A 20,743-nucleotide genomic window follows, 5' to 3' on the forward strand; every position below is an offset into this window, starting at 1 on the left:
CTATCTTCCATCCAAATTTGACATTTTAATTTTGTTCATTCATGGGGTGCGTGCGTCGCTGGCTGGGCCAGCATTTATTGCCCATCCCTAATTGCCCTTCAGAAGGTGGGGGTGAGCTGCCTTCTTGAACCGCTGCAGTCCATGTGATGTAGGTACACCCACAGTGCTGTTAGGGAGGGAGTTCCAGGATTTTGACCTAGCGACAGTGAGGGAACGGCGATATATTTCCAAGTCAGGATGGTGAGTGACTTGAAGGGGAACTTCCAGGTGGTGTTCCCATGTGTCTGCTGTCCTTGTTCTTCTAGGTGTTAGTGGTCGTGGGTTTGGAAGGATCCCTTGAGGAAGCTTTGGTGAGTTTCTGCAGTGTATCTTGTAGATGGTACACACTGCTGCTACTGTGCGTTGGTGGTGGAGGGAGTGAATGTTTAAGGTGAGGGTATGGTGCTTATCAGTGGGCTGCTTTCTCCTAGGTGGTGTCAAGCTCTCTGAGTTTTGTGGGAGCTGCACGCATCGAGGCAAGTGGAGAGTATTCCATCACACTCCTGACTTGTGCCTTGTAGATGGTGGACAGGCTATGGAGAGTCAGCAAGTTAGTCACACGATGCAGAATACCCAGTCTCTGACCCATTCTTCTAACCATAGTGTTTATGTAGCTGGTCCTGTTAAATTTCTGGATATCAATGGATTTAATAATGATAATGCCATTGATTGTCAAGGAGAGATGTTTAGACTTGTTGGAGATGGTCATTGCCTGGCACTTGTGTGGCGCGAATGTTACTTGCCACTTGTCAGCCCAAGCCTGAATATTGTCCAGGTCTTGCTGCATTTGGACATGGACTGCTTCAGGATCTGAGGAGTCGTGAATGGTGCTGAACATTGTGCAGTCATCATCAGCGAACATCCCCACTTCTGACCTTATGATGGAGGGAAGGTCGTTGATGAAGCAGCTGAAGATGGTTGGGCTGAGGACACTACCCTGAGGAACTCCTGCAGGGATGTCCTGGAGCTGAGATGATTGACCTCCAACGACCACAACCATCTTCCTTTGTGCTAGGTATGACTCCAACCTGATTCCCATTGACTCCAGTTTTGCTCAGGCTCCTTAATACCACACTCAGTCAAATGCTGCCTTGATATCAAGGGCAGGTACTATCACCTGTGGAATTCAGCTCTTTTGCCCATGTTTGGACCAAGGCTGTAATGAGATCTGGAGCCGAGTTGCCCTGGCAGAACCCATACTGATCGTCAGTGAGCAGGTTATTGCTGAGTAAGTGCTGCTTGATAGTACTGTCACCAATGCCTTCTACCACTTTGCTGATGATTGAGAGTAGGTTGCAGGGGCAGTATTTGGCCAGACTGGATTTGTCCTGCTTTTTGTGGACAGGACATACCTAGCATATTTTCAGGATAGATGTGAGTGTTGTAGCTATGCTGGAATACTTGACTAGTGGCGCAGCAAGTTCTGGAGCACAAGTCTTCAGTACTACTGCCGGGATGTTGTCAAGGCCCAGAGCGTTTGCAGTATCCAGTGCCTTCAGCCATTTCTTGATATTGCATGGCTTATGGACTGGCATCTATGTGATGAGGACTCAGGACGATATAGAGACTCGGCAGTTTTGACTGACTCCAGAATTAGTGTTTAATGTTAACAATGTTAGCAAGGAGGAAATTGGTACAAAATACGTAATATAAAGTAGTTTTAGTGCTTTCCGCTCATGCAGAGGCTGAGATGACCTTCTTTGGGACTGGAAGTATCTGGTAGCTTTGGCAGAATAAAGCTGCCTTTTCATTCAGATCAAAAACATTTCCATTTCTTATTCACATCCCACACCATCAAATGTTTTGGAAGAACAATTTAGGAAAAAGTCCCTCAGCAGTTTGAAATGGTCTCCAAATTCTTGCCCCTTCCTTCACTAATTGAGAAATTGGATTGGGAAAGACCATCACCTCCTATAACTCATTGCTTCCCAGGACCTCAAGTCCTTTTTTTTCATTGATTTCTGACATGTGTTGTTGCCCATCCCTAACTGCCCTCAAGAAGGTGCTGGCCAGCTGTCCCTTTGAACCACTGCAGTCCGTGTGGTGAAGGTACACCCACAGTGTTGACAGGTGGAGTGTTCCAGGGATTTAACCCAGTGACCATGAAGGAATGGATAATAAATGTCCCAGACAGGATGGTGTGTGACTTGGAGGGGAACTTGGAGGTGATGGTGTTCCCATGCACCTGCTGCCTTTGTCCCTCTGGACGGTGAGGTAAGGGTTAGGGAGGTTGTGCTGAAGAAGTCTGACCCCTTGCTCCCCTTCACTTACTTATCCTGTTGCAACCTACAGACTTTCAAAACCTAGCCTGCCATCAATATAATTATTATTTTACAATTCACCTCAGATTCCCTCCCACAATTCAGGTGGTACCCTAGCTGAGCAGTCAATGCAAGGAAGAATATTCATCAGAAATAGAACAGGACAACTGCTGAGCTGCATAAAATATATTATAAAGTGATAAATGACAACCAATTTGTCATTTGACCATTTTTCCAATCGTTATCTTTCTAATCTAATCCCTGGTCTTTCCCTCGCCATTTCCCTAAAACCTTCTCCAGCCCCAAAACCCTAAGACCTGCATTCCCCCAATTTTGGCTCCCTAAACCTTTCCACCTCTCTCCCTTCCTTTAAGATGCTCCTTTGTAGGTGAGGTGAATCTACCTCTTTGGATGCCTGTCTTAATAGCGCTTTTATATAGCTAGGTGTTAAATTTTGACTGTGAAATGCCTTGGGATGTTCTACCAGGTTAGAGGTGTGGTATAAATGGAAAATAGTTGCATTGAAGCAGATTCCAGTTGGATTACAATGAATGAAACTTTGAGATTCACTTCCAGCTCCTATTGGAGGTTCACATTCAGCACCTTGCTAACATGCTGTGAGCTCCATGAATGTCATGGTTCTAATGGTAGCTCGTCATTCTCAAATTAGTATCACCAATGATGTAGTCCCAAGTGCAGGAGTACAGGTATTAGTACAACAGTAAACAGGGAAAAGTACAAAGATGCCATCAGAAATATGTCTAAGTTGAAGAGCCTGAAGACTGGTAGACAGAGACGAGAACTGCAGCAATTTGGGAAACTCTCATATCACTGGCAATAGAGTTTTAATGGAATGAATATAACAGGGGAAGGGAGTGAATGGGTACTGAAGGTACCACTAAAATTGTCACTAGTGAGATTAAAATCAGTACAAAGGCTGCACTCTTGGACGGATGAAAGGACCCCTCACTGCTCTTTGAAGGAGAGCAGAGGAGTTCTCGCTGGTGTCCTGAGATATTTATCCCTTAACCAACATCACCAAAAAAAGACTGGTAATTTCCCTCAGTTGTGGGAACTTGGTGTGCACAAATTGGCTGCCATGTTTCCCCAACACTACAGCAATGATTGTCCCTTCAAAGAGTACATCATTGGCTGGTGAGCACCTTGGGATCTTCTGACATTGTGAGAGGCACTGTAGAAAAGCAAGCGTAATGTTTAATGTCCATTTAAAGTAGAAACAATGGCAGACAAGGAAGCAGTTAGTGCAGTGGGTGATGGACCATCAGTTGGAACTGGGTTATTCAAGTCTCCGGTTCAATTCCTGCTGTGGCTTAAGTTAGCTAAGCCAACCAGGGCCAGTAATATATCAAATAAAACTGGCCTCAAGTGTCTCTGGGCTGGAGAAGGGTGGGGGGAGGAGTTATGGATCTTAAAACTCTGCTTTTGATCGACATCCAATGATGTTGGCTGGAAGGGCCAGGTTAGGCCCTGAACTGATTGTGAAGATTGATGTAATAATGAGTGGCAACTTATGAAGTATACTGGGTGGTGAGAGCTGTTGGTGTCCCTCAAACAGTTTCTGCTGTTGCTAGGGAACAAAGTGAAAAGGGGAGAAATCAGACTAGATTCTAAAAGGAATAATGCCAGATTTGAATGCCTGTTTTCAGTTCCAATGTCTACTAATCTTAAAATGTCATATTTCTGTTGAATACATCATGTTCTGATGCAATCTTGTGGAGTTTCAGACAAGCCCACACTCTCTTTCTTGGGTATCTAAGGTCTCTTGTTCATACATATTTCCACCACTGCTGTTCAATGATATCCCAAACTATTGACTACCGAACAGTTAGAGCTCTAACTATTATCCTAAAGTGCATGGGGGTTTCCTTTGTGATTTCAGGAACTGTCCTGTCCCTTGAGAGATCTGATAACTAAGAATGATTTGTGCTGGGCAAAGTGCTGTCATTGTTGATTAATGCAAAGTCCTGGAATATGTATCCTGTGGTTGTTCTGTTGTGTGAACTTGTTAGAAAATTTTGAGGAGAGTGGGTGTGGTCAGAGAGTGGAGCCACAGTGACACAGAAGAGAGAAGTACACAGGTGGTTTTCTGTGACAAGGGAATCATGCCGCTCAAACAGAAAAGAGCCAACAGAAAGAGGAAGGGCCAAAGAGCAGAATGTTCAAAACAATACTGGAAAAGACAAATGAGTAGGAATAATCTTGTCCTAGCTAGAGTCTCCTATTTCCCATGTCTCCTCCACGATCTAAGAGATGACGTCCAAAGTTTCAACGTGGGTCATCATAGTGGCCAACATTCTACTTATGGTTCGGAATTTTTGAACACTGGTTTTAAGCAATAAGACAGGCAAAGCACCAAGGAACCTCAAGCACCAACTGTAAAGTGGGGACACAGCAACAGGAGGTAAATGTGTCCCACCCCATCTCTTCACATCATGCTTAACCAAAATGTGAACATTCACGCTTAGCATGACAGTTGAGAAGCAAGGGATGTGCAGAATGGGCCACAAGACATCAGGTAACACTCAACTTTAACATAAAGATGAGGAATAATTTTGGCCGCATGGCATTCTCAAGAAATCTGCAACATTTTTGGAGGGAATAAGAAAAGTAATGAAACAGCCCAACACATACCCATGGACAACTTGTAATACTGACAAAAGTTGGATCTCATGACTGCACAGAACATTCAATGTTGTGATGCTACAACAGCCTGGGACTGAAAGGATGGTACCAGAACCTAAAATTTATACCCAAAAGGAAAGACTGAAAGGGCTGGGGCCCTTTTTTCTAGAAAAGAGAAGGCTAATAGATGACTTGATGAGAAGTCTTTAAGATTATGAATGGGTTTGATAGGGTAGACATAGACTCTCCCATAAATGGAAATGTCTTCTCTTGAACAAATGACCATAAATATAAGATAGTTACTAATAAATTCAGTCAGGAGCTCAGAAGAAACTCAACACCACATGGAGCAGTTGAGGCAAACAGTACAGATGTATTGGAGGGAAAAGCCAATAACACATGAGTGAGAAAGGAATGAAAGGATATGCTGATAGGGGGAGATAAGGCTTGTGTGGATCATAACCAGTTGGGCCAAATGGCCTGTTTCTGTGTTGTAAAAACTCAACATGATGTAAAGCAAGGCCTCTCTTGACTCTCCCTCAGTTCAAATGAAATGTTATGTTATTGTTGCTAGAAGATTTACTTTATTATAGAAAAGAAACCACTTGCTAGATTCACTTTTAATTATTGGTGATGGGGCAATCTATTCTTGGGAACCAGGGAATTCACATTGGGATAGGGCACTGGAAATAGTGGGGAAAGGTTTCATTGGTATGTTGAAGACTGTCTGTCAACTCCTGTAAACTGGTTAGGTGCAGGAATTAACAACTTCAGGAGAAAAGAGGAAGGAACAAAAGTGAGAGTTCACCTAATTTCGGCTGACATTTTTGTCAGATCCTTGAGCACATAATCCAGGCTGACACTCCAATGCAGTACTGAGGGAGTTGCTGTGCTGTCAGAGGTAATGGCCGGAATTTTGCATTACCCCCTCACAGCGGGTTCCCCAGCGATAAGCCATTGAAATCTCCATTCCCGTTGGCAGGACTGGAAGATCCCACTAGCATGAGGGGCTGGAAAATCCAGCCAACGTCTTTCTGTTGAGACATTAAACTAAGGCCCCATCAACTCTCTCAGGTGGACACAAAAGATTACACCATTTTGAAGAGCAGCACGGGACTCATCCCCAGTGTCCTGGCCAATATTAATCCCGCAATCAACATCATTAAAACAGGTGATCTGGTCAGTACCACATTGTGATTTGTGGGAGCTTGCCATGTGTAAATTGGCTGCCACATTTCCTATATTACAACAGCGACTACACTTCAAAAATACTTCATTGGTTGGTTTGGGACATCCTGAGGTTGTGAAAGGGGCTATAGAAATAGAAATAGAAATAATTGTTTCTCTACATGTGGAAAGAATCATCTTTTATGCTGAGCCTTCCTTTCCTCAGCCCAAAGGTTTTAACTCCAAATAGCAGTTTATCAAACAGGAAAATGGGTCTACTTTAAGAAAGATGTCACCAGAGCACGGGGCATTGGAATAAGCATCTATGACTGTTCTGTGCATTGTCTGGGTGGATTCAGTAAATTTCATCGGTACCAATACACTGGGACTCCCCTGGCTGATGAACAGGTAGGGAATGTATCAGATGTTTGGGGGATTATAAAGAAGATTGGCTGGGGTCTGACTGAAGCAGGAGCTCACTGAACCATCAGTGCAATCAGAAGTTGAGTGAGAGCTGATACCATAGTAAGAAAGGTTGTTTAGGAAAATACAAGAGCACCTTGAGCGTGACCAGACCACAAACCAGGCGGGTGGGCGGGGGGGGGGGGGTTTGGTAGTGGAGGAGGGGGGGGTGGAGTGAGCATAGGAGGAGACAAGAAATAAGAGCAAAGCTCCCCATGTCCAGAAGAGTTGGTCTTTAGCACAAGAAGGTAAGTTATCATGAGAATTATGTTAAAACCATTTTGGAGACCCTCATGGATATGATTGAGGGACTAACAAGCTACATTTATTAGGTTAATTGGTCTGTGAATGTCCATATGGAGTTCAAGACCGTTGACTGCTCCCTTGTTGAGAGGTGTCAGACCTCAGATGGCATTAAGTTTGGACTTACAAATAACTATTTTCAGAACTGAACTGCGGCATTTGGGAGATCAGCAATCTGCACTTGTCTGAAAACACCCTCAGGGCAAGATTGAGATAAGGAGGATTCTGCAAAGATTTCTGGAGGTGAAAGGGAGAACCACCAGTTACCATTCATTGAGCTACCTGCTGATTGGGGGTATGGGTTATTCCTCCTCCTTTCTGGACAACTGTCTGGCTCAATTTCCAATCTTATTATTGGAGTGTGGGGCATTTTGTTCCTGAAGTTTTCGGACTTAGGAGGTAAAGTTGGGCTGTCTGTTATTAGCTTTCTCAAGGAAGGACTGTGTGAGGAAATGTTTGACAATTCCTCCGAGGAAGAGTGAGTAGGGGAAGGCATGAGTGTGCTATGATAGCTGGGGAAGCTGTGGGAAAGAGAAGACTCTGGGGAATGGCAGGGAGACCAGTCTGAAGAAACACCATGCTGCAGGCGGTTGAAGGGAATGGGGGAACTACGATAGTTATTGTCAGCGGAAAGAAAACGAGCAGAGCTGGAGCGACAGAGCTGAGGAGAAGCAGGATGAGCGGAAGAAGAGGAGCCGATGCTAGCAAGATCGGGGGTGCTGGCCATCTTTTTTAAGGACAGCAAATGGCTGGGCTGAGGGACCTTCAGATTGAATCCTCCATTCCCAGAACTCGCTCGAGATTCAACTTTCATCACTTCCGTTAAAAGAGAGGCTGGGGAAGAATGAGACAAATAGCCCTCGGAAAAATCTGGGGACAGGCTAAGAGTAGATGTTGGAGAGAGGGAGGCATGAGCAGAAATTGGTGAGGATGGCCTACTCCCTCCCTCATTGGTTGTTGCCTCTTCAGGGATCTGTCTATAATAATCAGGATCCACTCTTATTCTGGGGGTCTCTGGAACCTTCTCTACCACCCCACTTGGCTTCATTGTGAATCTGTAATGTGGGGGTCCTGCAACTTTAGCTGCTGACTTACTCTTCCTTTTCCTAACAACCCCACTTTGACAAAAGGTAAAGATGTATTCATCTGAATTCCCTGGTGGATTTGAAATGGAGCCGTTTACATTCTTTTTCACCACTCCGTTAGGTCCAAACTCAAAGGCCAGCTCCTGGGGCAGATGTTGTTTGGCCAGTAAGCGTCCCCGCGATTGTGTCTGCCTGGCCTGGTCCTTCAGGGGGGCTCTGGGGGATCGTGACTTCTGCTTGTCTTCCGCTCGGGTATGGGGGTGGGCTGGTCCAGCCAAAGGTTGATTGGAGTCCTGCACAGCCGTTGCTTGGTGTGAGCCTCGTCCATTGATCAGGGCGGAGGGAAGGAATCTGGGAGCCCGGAGACGCTGGTCGGAATTCGGCTGGTGAACCGATTGACGAGCGGGACGCTGATCGGAGATGTCATTTGACGATGGCCACTTAGTGGAAGGCAGTTCCTGTTTGGACGGGCGTCGGGGAGAATTACTGAGCGATCGTTTCTGTACCTGGGTTTGGATGACAGAATTATTTGTTCAAAAACAAAGGCAGCTCACACCTACCTGGGATAAAAACCACAGCGACGTTAGAACAAGTCTCCACATATTTCATATTGGCCAGACATGGCTGACACCAGATGCGTTACCTGTGATGGGGACACGTCAACAAACCAGGGGGCTTTTACTGTGAATAAGAAGTATTTCCCTCCTAACATAGAAGCAAGGGGAGGCCATTCAGCACCTTGAACCTGTTCTACCATGCTATTAGACCATGACTGAACTGTATCTCAACTCCATTTACCTACCTCGGTTTCATAATTTTAAATACACGTTCCCAACAAAAATCCATCAATCATAGTCATGGAGTGGGGCTGGTGGAGCTGGGAATTTTGTGCAATGAAATGGCCCACAGTACAGCCCAATCAGAGTTGGGGGCTACTATCACTTGCAGAAGCTACATATCGGTGTGTCTGCATTGTGAGCTGGTCACTGGTGTATATGAAGTCAGGGACAACAGAAGGGTAATGAGCCATTCAGTCCCTTGAGCCTGTTCTATCATTCAATCAGATCATGGCTACTCTATACGTCAACTCCAGCTGAGCACCCAATCCCTTCTGGCTGAGATTCTCAGCCTTAGCACAGACCTGCCTTCCGTCCTGGTTATGCATAGTCTAAATTCAGGTCAGTGAATCCACCCATTGAAGAAACATCATCTTCCCTGTGAGGGCGGGCGACCCGCCAGGAAAACCCTGGAGTCTCCAGGAATTGAAGACTAATTGTCAGGGCAAGGGGGCATTAATAAAGCTAAACATTAACTCTGAGGAGGTGGGGTGCAGGGGAGAAGAGAGCCCTCTGAGCCCTGAATATTGGAGCGAGTGAAAAGGCGTTTTGTCTGACGGCCAAAAATTGTCCAATGGGATAATGAAGAGTCAGTTTGCTTTCTGATTGGCGGTACACTGAGGATTGACATGTTAGGTGACCAATGATGGGGACAGGACAGTTGGAGGTCATGGGATGAAACCTTCTGGAATATATCCAATTAGAATTGCCAAAATGTCCCCCTCGTAAAGGGATTCTGACAGCACCCTATAAGGTTCAACCAATCACAGGGAAGTGCAATGACATCTTTGCATCACCAGTCAAAACACTTTAAGGACATTTCCCTTCTTTTCTTACCTTCCATCTTTTCCTGAAGGTTCTCATGGGCTATTCAACCACATGGCCATCACAGTCGATCCGGTGAAGGTTGTTGGTGATGAACGGGGGGCAGATTTTTGGGTTAATTTCCTGCTCCAAAGCTAAGGTGCTCAGGAGAGTTTGAATGTCTGAGTTACCCACTGAATAAACTCCCCACACAGGCCCAGGAAGTTTCATTTCTTCAGCTGCATGTGGCAAGGAGACATGTGCTCAAACTCAGAGCAATGAGCAGGACTGACAGAGGCCTGGGAGAAGGACTCCTCCCTGTTGGTTATTATACATGTCTGAGAAAACATTGGGAGAGGTGGGGTGTGGAGGGAAGAGAGAGAAAGGAGAGAGGGAGGGTGAGAAATAGAGGGAGGAGAGAGACAAGGGGGGGAGAGAGAGTGGGGGGACAAGGGAAAATGGAGAGAGAGAGACAGAAGGAGGAAGGAGAGGAAGGGGAAAGGAGGAGGGAGGGGAATCTGGGAAAGGGAGGAGATTGCAGAGGTGACGGATATGTATGGAGGAAGAGGAAAGGAGGAGGAGGAATCACAGAATTGTTATAATGCAGAAGGAGGCCTTTCAGCCCATTGTGCCTGCACTGGCTCTCCGAATGAGCATTATGACTTGGTGCCTTTCTCCTGCCTTTTCCCCATAACCCTGCACATTGTTTAAATAGAAACAATCATCTAATGCCCTCTTGGATGCCTCAATTGAACCTGCCTCCACCACACTTCCAGGCAGTGCATTCCAAACCCTAACTGTTCGCTGAGAGAGAAAAATTTTTCTCACATCACATTCGCTTCTTTTGCAAATCACTTTAAATCTGTGCCCTCTCATTCTCGATCCTTTTACGAGTGGGAACAGCTTCTCCCTATCTACTCTGTCCAGCCCTCTCATGATTTTGAATATCTCTATCAAATCTCCTCTAAGCCTTCTCTCCCAGGAGAACAGTCCCAACTTCTCCAATCTATCCTCATAGCTGAAGTTTCTCATTCCTGGAACCATTCTTGTAAACCTCTTCTGCACTCTCTCCAATGTGTTCACATCCTTCCTACAATGTGGCACCCAGAACTGGACACAAAACTCCAGATGAGGTCTGTCTAATATTTTATATCAGCTCAGCATAACCTCCTTGCTCTTGTACTCTCTGCCCTTATTAAGAAAGCCCAGAATGCTGTATGCTTTATTAACTGCTCTCTCCGCCTATCCTGCCACCTTCAATGACTTATGCACATATATATCGAGGCCCCTCAGCTTCTGCACACCCTTTAGAGTTGTACCCCTTATTTTATATTGATCCTCCATGTTCTTCCTACCAAAATACATCACCTCACACTTCTCCACATTGAACTTCATCTGCCAACTATCTGCCCATTCCACCAACATGTCTATGTCCTTTTGAAGTTCTACACTGTCCTCACAATTTACAATGCAAAGGAAGGGGAGGAGAGGGAAAGAGAGGTGAAAGAGGGAGGGTGAGAAGAGAGAGAAAGAATGAAAGGGGAGAAGAGAGAAGGGAGGAAGGGAAGAGAGAGAAAGAAAAAGAGAGAAAGAGAGAGAGAGAGAGAGAGAGAGAGGGGAGGGAGAGAGAGAGAGAGAGAGAGGAGAAGAGAGTAAGATAAGAGGGGAGAGATAGAAGAGAAGAAAGATGTTGAGAGAGAGAGGAATCAATTTGGAGAAAGACTTTCCAAGTGCTGAATATTTCAGAGAACGCAGTCATTCCTGACTCAGTTCACCAAAGGGAGTTGGAAGTTCCTTACAGCTACATAACACGGTCCCTCTGCATTCCACAAAGCACATGATATTTGATTGTGCCTTTTACACTCCACTACTGTCACTGGGTGAAGTCCCTCCTTGAGACCCCATCATCCAAGAGGAATGAAAGGAACTGATTGGCCCATAGATTGGCAGCATAATCAACTCCAATCCCATTCCGCTGAGCGACAGCATGCACACGGAAATTCCAGACCTGTGCAGATTGATCCCAGAGATATCAAGTAGATTGCATACCTCTTTGGCCCAGGCTGGCTTCTCAGTTGGGTTCATACTGTCCTTGTAGTGGTAAAGTGGCTTCTTCTCACCAGCCCTTGGTTCCAGCTGTTGCTGCTGCTGGAGAGACACCAGGTAAGCTCGTTCCTGCTGTAGCTGCCGTTGTAGTCGCTCTGCCTGACGCTGTTCCTCTAGTTGCTTCCGCTTGTATTCCTTACAGACGGAGACCAAACACAAGAGAGCGCATTAAACCTTCACCACACTCACTATTGACAAACGGGGGTCATTATTCTACAATGGTAGAGGTTACTAAATCTCTCAACCTCCACTAGGTACAAGAATTTCATCCAACTAATTAGGGCTAAAATCAAACCCACATCACAATTACATTCATCAAATTTCAGGACCAACAGCTACAAGAACAAACAGATTTGGGGCCATCATTTTAGTGTGAATTGGATTTTAAGTTCGTTCAAATTTCACAGGAGTTTCATTAACTTGAGCCATCTGGAGACTATGACACAAAAAGGTGATTAAATTTGACAAAATGGCAGTAAATCACTTGACTGTAGATTGGAGGGAGATTTTATGTATTTTGGAGGATAGGGTTAAGCACTGGAAGGATTCGCTGGCTGATTAACAATCTGGCGGATCACAACATGGATAATGGCCAAGACCATCATCTCCCATTGGATAAAGAAGTTAACCCAAGTGTCCGGAAGGTTTTTCTTGGCCCCCGCACCAATGGGAAATAAGTTTTCAGCTGCAATGCAACCCAGAATTCCAGGATAGAGCTCTGATCTCCACTTGCCAGGACTGTCTGGAGCAGTGTCCAAACCAAGAATCTTCCAACTTGGAGACAGGAACGGCTACTATACGGCAAAATGGTTCACTCTGACATGGTTAAAGGGGTTGATTTAGAGGAGGTCTTAGTAGATGTAAACACAGGGAACAAACTTAAGGAAGAGTTCCAGGATTGAGGGAAGAGATGGCGACAGTTCTACAGTCAACAGCAGATCGAAGAGGATAAAACAGGATAAGGCCAGAGTTTCAGGATTAGAGGACAGACCATGGTACATCGCTTAAAACAGGTTACAAACCTGGGACAGCAGATGGCTGGAGGGAGTTTTTTTCTTAAATTCATTCTTGGGATGTGCACATTGCTGGCTGGGCCAGCATTTATTGCCCATCCTTATTGGCCTTGAGAAGGTGATGGTGAGCTGTCTTTTTGAACTGCCACAGTCCATGTGGTGTAGGTAGACCCACAGTGCTGTTAGGGAGGGGGGTTCAAGGATTTTGACCCAGCAACAGTCAAGGAACAGCGATACATTTCCAAATCAGGACGATGGGTGACTTGGAGGGCAACTTCCATGTCATGGTGTTCCCATGCACCTGCTGCGCTTGTCCTTCTAGTGGTAGAGGTCGCAGGTTTGGAAGGTGCCGTTGTAAACGAGGGTAGAGATTTTGAATTCTGTGCACTAGGAGTTGACAGGTGGGAAGTCAATACAAGTTGACAAGGGCATGGGCCAGCATGGAGGGTCAGCATGTGCGCTGATGGAGTTGGAGTTGAGGATGATGTATGGTGGAGTTTCAAAGGCCAATGGGGAAACGTTGAGCTTGGAGATGGATTGGGGCTGCAGTGACAAGTAATGGTGAGGGCAGGAGATCAGGCTGGAGACAGACAACCTTGGTAACAGGGCCCATGGTAAGAAATTAAGATTTAATATTAATACGCCCCCCACCCCCATCCCGACTCACTCAGCAGACATTCTGAGTGTGAGTCTTGACAGATAAAGTTACACAAATCGGTGACCAACCTTAAATGTATTAAAACTGCCCATACGTACTAACATTGATTGTTGGGTTTCTCACAGTATTGGTTATTAGCTTTTTTGTCTTTTTCTCCCTATAATTCTGATAACGTAGCACAAGTCTGTATAGTGTTCTGTCGGACCAGGGGACAAAAGGAAATCCACAGAAACATCTAACATCTACACACTGTCCCCAACAAACACTCCCAGGACAGGTACAGCATGGGGTTAGATTCAGAGTAAAGCTCCTTCTACACTGTCCCCATCAAACACTCCCAGGACAGGTACAGCACGGCGTTAGATACAGAGTAAAGCTCCCTCTACACCGTCCCCATCAAACACTCTCAGGACAGGTACAGCACGGGGTTAGATACAGAGTAAAGCTCCCTCTACACTGTCCCCATCAAACACTCCCAGGACAGGTACAGCACGGGGTTAGATACAAAAGGAGAAGGTAAGGAGAATGAGAGAGGAAGGGGACAAGAAGCAGGAGAGAGAAATCCTATTCAATCACCTGGTGCATGCCACCTCTAACCACATATTTTAAAATAATGCTGGGTCAACATCATGAATGGGAGCGATCCCATAGAATAAATTTTACCATTTCTTCCAGCTCTTTTACAAAACCCCTCAAAGAAACCAGTTAAGTTGAAAATGTCTGGTGATCCATCTCTATCTCCTTTCAGGCAAATATAAAAAAGCACAAATCTCACAATGAGGGAACAACATGAACAAGTCAGGAGATTGGAGGTGGGGTGTGGAGGAGGGTGCTGGGTGAGCTTTGTTTCCAGGTGAATAATATTGGTGCATTACCAGTAGGAGTGCCTGCTCCTGCAGAAGTTGTTGTTGCAAGATCTCTAACTGCCTCTGTTCTTCCTCTAACTGTCGCCTTATGTACTCCTGCAGCCGTCGAAGAGAGAGAGTGGGAGAGACAGAGAGAGAAAGAGAGAGGGAAAAAGAGAAAACAGGAACGATTTCAGAAAAGGAGAGGGAAGAGACAGGAAACACCAAGGTTCGAGAACCCTGAACCAAACTGAATTAGAGGGTATACAGTTGTATAGTGGCTATATTACTGAACTAGAGATCCATAGGCCTAGACTCTTAATCAAGGGACATAAGTTCAAATCCCACCATGATAGCTGTGGGAAATTTAATTCGGTTAATTAAATAAATTTGGAATATAAAGCTAGTATAAGTAATGGTAACTATGTAACTACTCTGATTGTCGTAGAAACCCATCTGGTTCCCTAATGTCCTTTAGAGAAGGGAATCTGTTGTCCTTACCCAGTCTGGCCCACATGTGACTCCAGACCCACAGCGAGGTGGCTAACTCTTAACTGCCCTGGGAAATGGCTTAGCCAGCTGCTCAGTGGTATTCAAGAAGGTGGCTCACCACCACCTTCTCACAGGCAATTAGGGAAGGGCAACAATGCCAGCCTTGCCAGCCACCATAGAAAGAAGCTCGACATAGCCTCAGGTTTGGGTCCCCCCCACAGTGGATTCTACCAGAAGTCCGGGTTACAGGCCAAGGTTACCCTGATTTCTGCCCAGGGCCACAAATTCTTCCTGCAGCCGGGAGTGCGTGTTGTGGACAGAACGTCAGCTCCCAGCGACCGGCAGGTGCTATTCCACAGTCGGCCTGTGGGAGGTGTGCAAGGTCCCCATTCCATCCTATACTTCCCGCAGTGATTGGGGAATTGTTTCTTTCCCTGAATGGGTATCCCAGTCACCTCTGCAATGGAAACTAAAGCTCTCATTAGAGTTAGGGGTTGGGGTCCAATCAACTCCAAAGGACGACAATGTTCACTGCTCATTGAACTCCGGACAGGAAAGTGTCTTAGCTGCTCCTCCTCTCACAGGCAACGTAGTGACTGAATTTGCCGTTGGAATTAACTTGTGGAATTCCCTTTCTGGACTCTGCTCTGGGTGTGTGACCATCTTCAGTTCAATCTGACTCAGGTTTCAGTCGTCCCTTCAAAGTGTAACAGTTTTGTTTTAAAAACAGGATTATTCTTTAAACCTTTTTTAAAAAAATTAAGAGAAATGCAACAGACTTGATGAACAGAAATCAAGCCAAGAAAACCTTTGCCAGTAAAACCCAATTAGCTCCTGTCAAGTGGATTCAATGCAGAATTTTACAATTATGACCACCTTTCTCCTGAACAATACATTGTGCAAAGGGTTTTTAGGACACACTTCACTGAAACGTATTAAATAAATTTCAGGAAACCACGTGGGAGCAGTGATGGCTCGGGCTTCTCAGGAACTGTGGTCCCAGAGAGAGTCAGTTGAACTCTTCCACTCAGTGGGTCATCTCAGGACAGCAGGAGAGATTTGGGAGGCCGGGGTATGGACAGGGGGAGAAATTTAATCCAATTTCTCCTACCAAGTCTTGCCACTGATGCCAGGTATAAAAAGGGTCCTGATGTGTTGCACAGCTGGAGTTGCCAATTCTCCAGGATTGCCCTGGACTCCCCACGAATTGAAGGTTAATCTCCTGGATACCGCTCTGAGCAACTCAGAAGCAAATCGTGGGGGGCTTTAAATAGAATTGCATGCTTTTTTTTTCATCCCTTACAACACTTTTGTTCATTCGTTATAAAAATAGGAAGGTGGGTGGGAAAAAAAAGGCCGACCATCAAGAATTATCCAATTCTGTCATGAAGAGGCTGCTCACTTTCTATTGGTGCAGAAAGACAGCATGTCATGAATATTGTCATGTCAGGCATCCAATGGTGGGAGCATGTGGGTAGAACGATGGGAAGTCAGACGTCATGTAATGAAACCTTTAGGAGTACAATCAACCAGAGTTGACAATCTTGCAGTCGTTCCACCTGATTCATCCGCTCTTGGCTTTGTATGAATCCCACCCCGTATGCTCACCCTGCCTCCCACCTTGTTATTTGAAAAGCTTGGCTCCTTACCCCTATGATTAACTCAGCTCTGCAGCTTCACATCCCAATACAAACCCTTGAAACCTGTCGGCTTGACTCCTGCCTTTCCTGCAATCTTTTAGATCTAGATTGGCTTCTGGGCTGGCGATGCCTCAATTTTAAAACCTCATCCTCTTTTAAATTTCAAGTCCCTCACCCCTCTCCATATCTGCAATCTCCACCAACTGTACAAACCTCTGATATCTCTGCACTCATCCCATTCTGGCCTCTTGTCCATCCCTGATATCAATGGCTCCACCATTGGCTGGACCTTCAGCTGCCTGGGCCCCAAGCTCAGGAATTCCCTGCCTAAACCTCCACGCTCTCTCCCTTCCCTTAAGTTGCTCCTTAAAACCTACGTCTTGGACCCAGCTTTTGACCACCTGTCCTAATATCTCTCATGTGGCTTGGTGTCAAATCTTGCTTGATAACGCTCTTGCGAAAGGCCTTGGGACATGTTACTGTGTTAAAGATGCCACCTAAATACAAGTTGTTGCTGTTGCAGTGGCCTCAAAGAGACAAATCAGCAACGTAGCGTCTCAGCTCTAACCTATAAGGAAAAACAGCAAAAACTGGGAAATAAAGCACTGGTCCGAACTGTTCTTTTTCCTACTGGGGCCTCATCAGCTTTTCAGAGGTGACACTTCAAGATCTGTTCCCCTTTAAGCATCATTGATGGTTTTCTATTATGTGACACATACTTATTAAGAGGAGGTGACTGTGCGGGAATATTATGGTCATCAACACCTCTCTCACTCTGTACACCGACACTCCCACACCAGTACTCCTTAACATTTCCTGTGTATGGTGGGAGAGAGAAAGTTTAAATCGATTCCCTGGATCTCCACACAGGTTAGATTTTTCTAGCTTGGGGTATGTGGCATGTGAGATGTGAGGTGAGGTTGGTGTGGTTTATTGGTCAGTGAAAGTGGCTTTGTTAAAGTGCCGGGAGTAGTCCCTTCATCCCTGAGGATTCAGTCCTAATAAGGATCTGCCAAACTCCTTAATTATTAAAAATATAAGGGAGACAAAGAAAAGCTGTTCCCATTGGCTGGTGGTACAAGGACTGGGATTTAAAGTTTTGGTCCAAAGATACATTAGGGGGAATGGGACGAAGGACATTTTGATGCACCGAGTGACAATAACCTGGAATTCACTGCCTGCGAGGGGACAAGAAGCAGAAGCGATCAATGATTTTTAAAAGAAAATTAAATGGGTACTTGAGGGAAATAAATTTACAGGGCTACGGGGATAGAGCAGGGGAATGGGACTGATTGGATGGCTCTACAGAGGGCTGGCATAGACTTGATGGGCTGAGTGGCCTCCTGCTGTGCCATAAATGACTCTCTAAATAGTTTGATTTTACAGACAAGAATGATCCAATCACTAAGGAAGTGATTGAGTTGGCTGTGGGGAGGTAGAGGCTGGATGTGCCCAGTGGCTAAAGACAGAGTGTGGGGGAGGGGCGACTGGAGGTGGGAAGTCTAGGAATTCACCATTCAGCATTGGTACCAGCCTGTCCACCATCTACAAGGCACAAGTCAGGAGTGTGATGGAATACTCCCCACCTGCCTGGGTGAGTGCAGCTCCCACATCACTTAAGAAGCTTAACATGATCCTGGACAAAGCAGCCCACTCGATTGGCACCCCATTCACAAACATTCACTCCCTCCACCACCGATGCACAGTAGCAGCAGTGAGTACCATCTACAAGATGCACTGCAGGAACTCACCAAGGCTCCTTAGGCAGCACCTTCCAAACCTATGACCATTATCATCTAGAAGGACAAGGGCAGCAGCCACATGGGGACACCACCACCTGGAAGTTCCCCTCCAAGGCACGCACCATCCTGATTTGGAAATATATCACCGTTCCTTCACTGTCGCTGGGTCAAAATCCTGGAACTCCCTTCCTAACAGCACTGTGGGTGTACCTACACCACATGGACTGCAGCGGTTCAAGAAGGCAGCTCACCACCACCTTCTCAAGAGGCAACAAGGGATGGGCAATAAATGCTGGCCTAGCCAGCGAAGCCCACATCCTATAAATGAATAAAAAATACTGCCAGCTCCAACATGGAGACAGTATGATGTGAGGGCAGGATTCCCCCCGCTGTCAAACAGCATGTTGGTACTAATATAAAAACAAAAAAACTGCGGATGCTGGAAATCCAAAACAAAAACAAAAACAGAATTACCTGGAAAAACTCAGCAGGTCTGGCAGCATCGGCGGAGAAGAAAAGAGTTGACGTTTCAAGTCCTCATGACCCTTCGACAGAACTTGAGTTTGAGTCCAAGAAAGAGTTGAAATATAAGCTGGTTTAAGGTGTGTGTGTGGGGGGCGGAGAGAGAGAGAGTTGGAGTGGGGGTGTGGTTGTAGGGACAAACAAGCAGTGATAGAAGCAGATCATCAAAAGATGTCAACAACAACAATTGTCAACTCTTTTCTTCTCCGCCGATGTTGCCAGACCTGCTGAGTTTTTCCAGGTAATTCTGTTTTTGTTTTTGCGTGTTGGTACTTACAGTTTAGGCTCAAACATGAATGAGGTGAATATTATTGGACGTGCAATGGCATATGAGACAGGAGGTTAGGGGTAGGGGAGTAAAATGTCTCCGATTTTAATTAAGCAGTGGTCAGTTTTTTGGCAGTTGGTTCTGGCAAGACGAGGGCATAACAAGGATTGACAAGTCTGAAGGTGGCAGAGGCTGGGATCAGGCAGATTGGAGGAAGGAGGTCATGTGATGAGACCTTTTTTATCCATTCATGGGATGTGGATATCACTGGCCGGGCCATCATTTACTACCCTACCCTAATTGCCCTTGAGAAGGTGGTGGTGAGCTGCCTTCTTGAGCTGCTGCAGTCCATGTGGTGTAGGTACACCCACAGTGCTGTTAGGGAGGGAGTTCCAGGATTTTTGACCCAGCAACAGCGAAGGAACGGCCGATACATTTCCATGTCAGGATGATGTGTGACTTGGAGGGGAACTTCCAGGTGGTGGTGTTCCCATGCGTCTGCTGTCCTTGTCCTTCTAGGTGGTAGAGGTCACGGGTTTGGAAGATGCTGTCGAAGGAGCCTTGGTGAGTTCTTGCAGTGCATCTTGTAGATGGTACACACACTGCTGCTACTGTGCGTTGGTGGTGGAGGGAGTGAATGTTTAAGGTGGTGGATGTGGTGCCAATCAAGCAGGCTGCTTTGTTCTGGATGGTGTTGAGCTTCATGAATATTGTTGGAGCTGCACTCATCCAGGCAAGTGGGGAGTATTCCATCACAGTCCTGACATGTGCCTTGTAGATGGTGGACAGGCTTTGAGGAGTCAGGAGTTGAGTTACTCGCTGCAGGATTCCCAGCCTCTGACCTGCTCTTGTAGCCACAGTATTTATATGGCTAGTCCAGTTCAATTTCTGGTCAATGCTAACCCCTAGGATGTCGATAGTGGGGGATTCAGTGATGGTAATGCCATTGAATGTCAAGGGGCAATAGTTAGATTTTCTCCAAACAGATTTGGCAACCCTGGACCCATGCATTCCTAAGAATGTTAGAAATAGGAGGTGGAGTCAACCATTCAGCTCCTCAAGCCTGATCTGCCATTCAATCAGATTGTGGCTGATCATCTACCTTGACTCTTCAGCACTATCCCTATATTGGGGAATCAAACACAAAAGTAGGGAGGTTATGCTTCAGTTATACAGAGCACTAGAGAGACCGCACCTCGAGTACTTTGTACAGTATTGGTCACCTTATTTAAGGAAGGATGTAAATGTGTTGGAAGCAGTTCAGAGAAGGTTTACTAGACTAATACCAGGAATGGACGTGTTGTTTTATGAGGAAAGGTTGGACAGGTTAGGCTTGTATGCACTGGAGTTTAGAAAAGTAAGAGGCAACTTGATTGATACATATCAGATCCTGAGGGGTCTTGACAGGGTGGATGTGGAGAGGATGTTTCCTCTTGTGGGAGAATCTAGAACTAGCGGTCACTGTTTAAAAATAAGAGGTCGCCCATTCAAAACGGAGATGAGGCGAAATTTTTTCACTGAGAGAGTCGTGAGCCTTTGGAACTCCCATCCTGAGAAGGAGGTGGAAGCAGAGTCTTTGAATAGTTCTAAGGTAGGGGTGGATAGATTCTTGTTTAGCAAGAGGCCGATAGGTTATCGGGGATAGGCAGGATGCAGATTTGAGGTTACAGTCAGATCAACCGTGATCTTAATGAAAGGCGGAGCAGTCTCGAGGGGCCGAATGGCCTACTCCTGTGCCTTGTTCGTATACCTTCATTTCCTTAGTGTCTAAAAAATCAGTCTTAAATATACTCGATGACTGAGCATCCAAAACTCTGTGGGGTAGAGAATTCCTAAGATTGACAGCCCTCTGAGTGA

At 45.8% G+C, this 20,743-nt stretch overlaps 1 protein-coding gene across 6 annotated transcripts in view; it reads right to left on the reverse strand.

Annotated features, from left to right (window-relative positions):
* The window catches only part of LOC121289917 (TRAF2 and NCK-interacting protein kinase-like), a 348,329-nt gene that overhangs the window by 71,103 nt on the left and 256,483 nt on the right, over positions 1-20,743 (reverse strand). For 4 of the 6 annotated variants that reach the window (XM_041209938.1, XM_041209930.1, XM_041209898.1 and 1 more), the window contains 3 exons: positions 14,253-14,339; positions 11,650-11,841; positions 8,059-8,466 (listed from right to left, as the gene is read on the reverse strand). In XM_041209938.1, the coding sequence (XP_041065872.1) occupies positions 8,059-8,466; positions 11,650-11,841; positions 14,253-14,339 (687 nt within the window). The remainder of the gene's footprint in view (positions 1-8,058; positions 8,467-11,649; positions 11,842-14,252; positions 14,340-20,743) is intronic. The other 2 variants (XM_041209918.1, XM_041209908.1) reach the window with 1 other exon arrangement.

This window comes from Carcharodon carcharias, chromosome 2, assembly GCF_017639515.1.
Source record: "Carcharodon carcharias isolate sCarCar2 chromosome 2, sCarCar2.pri, whole genome shotgun sequence".
In the NCBI taxonomy this organism is placed as follows: Eukaryota; Metazoa; Chordata; class Chondrichthyes; order Lamniformes; family Lamnidae; genus Carcharodon; species Carcharodon carcharias.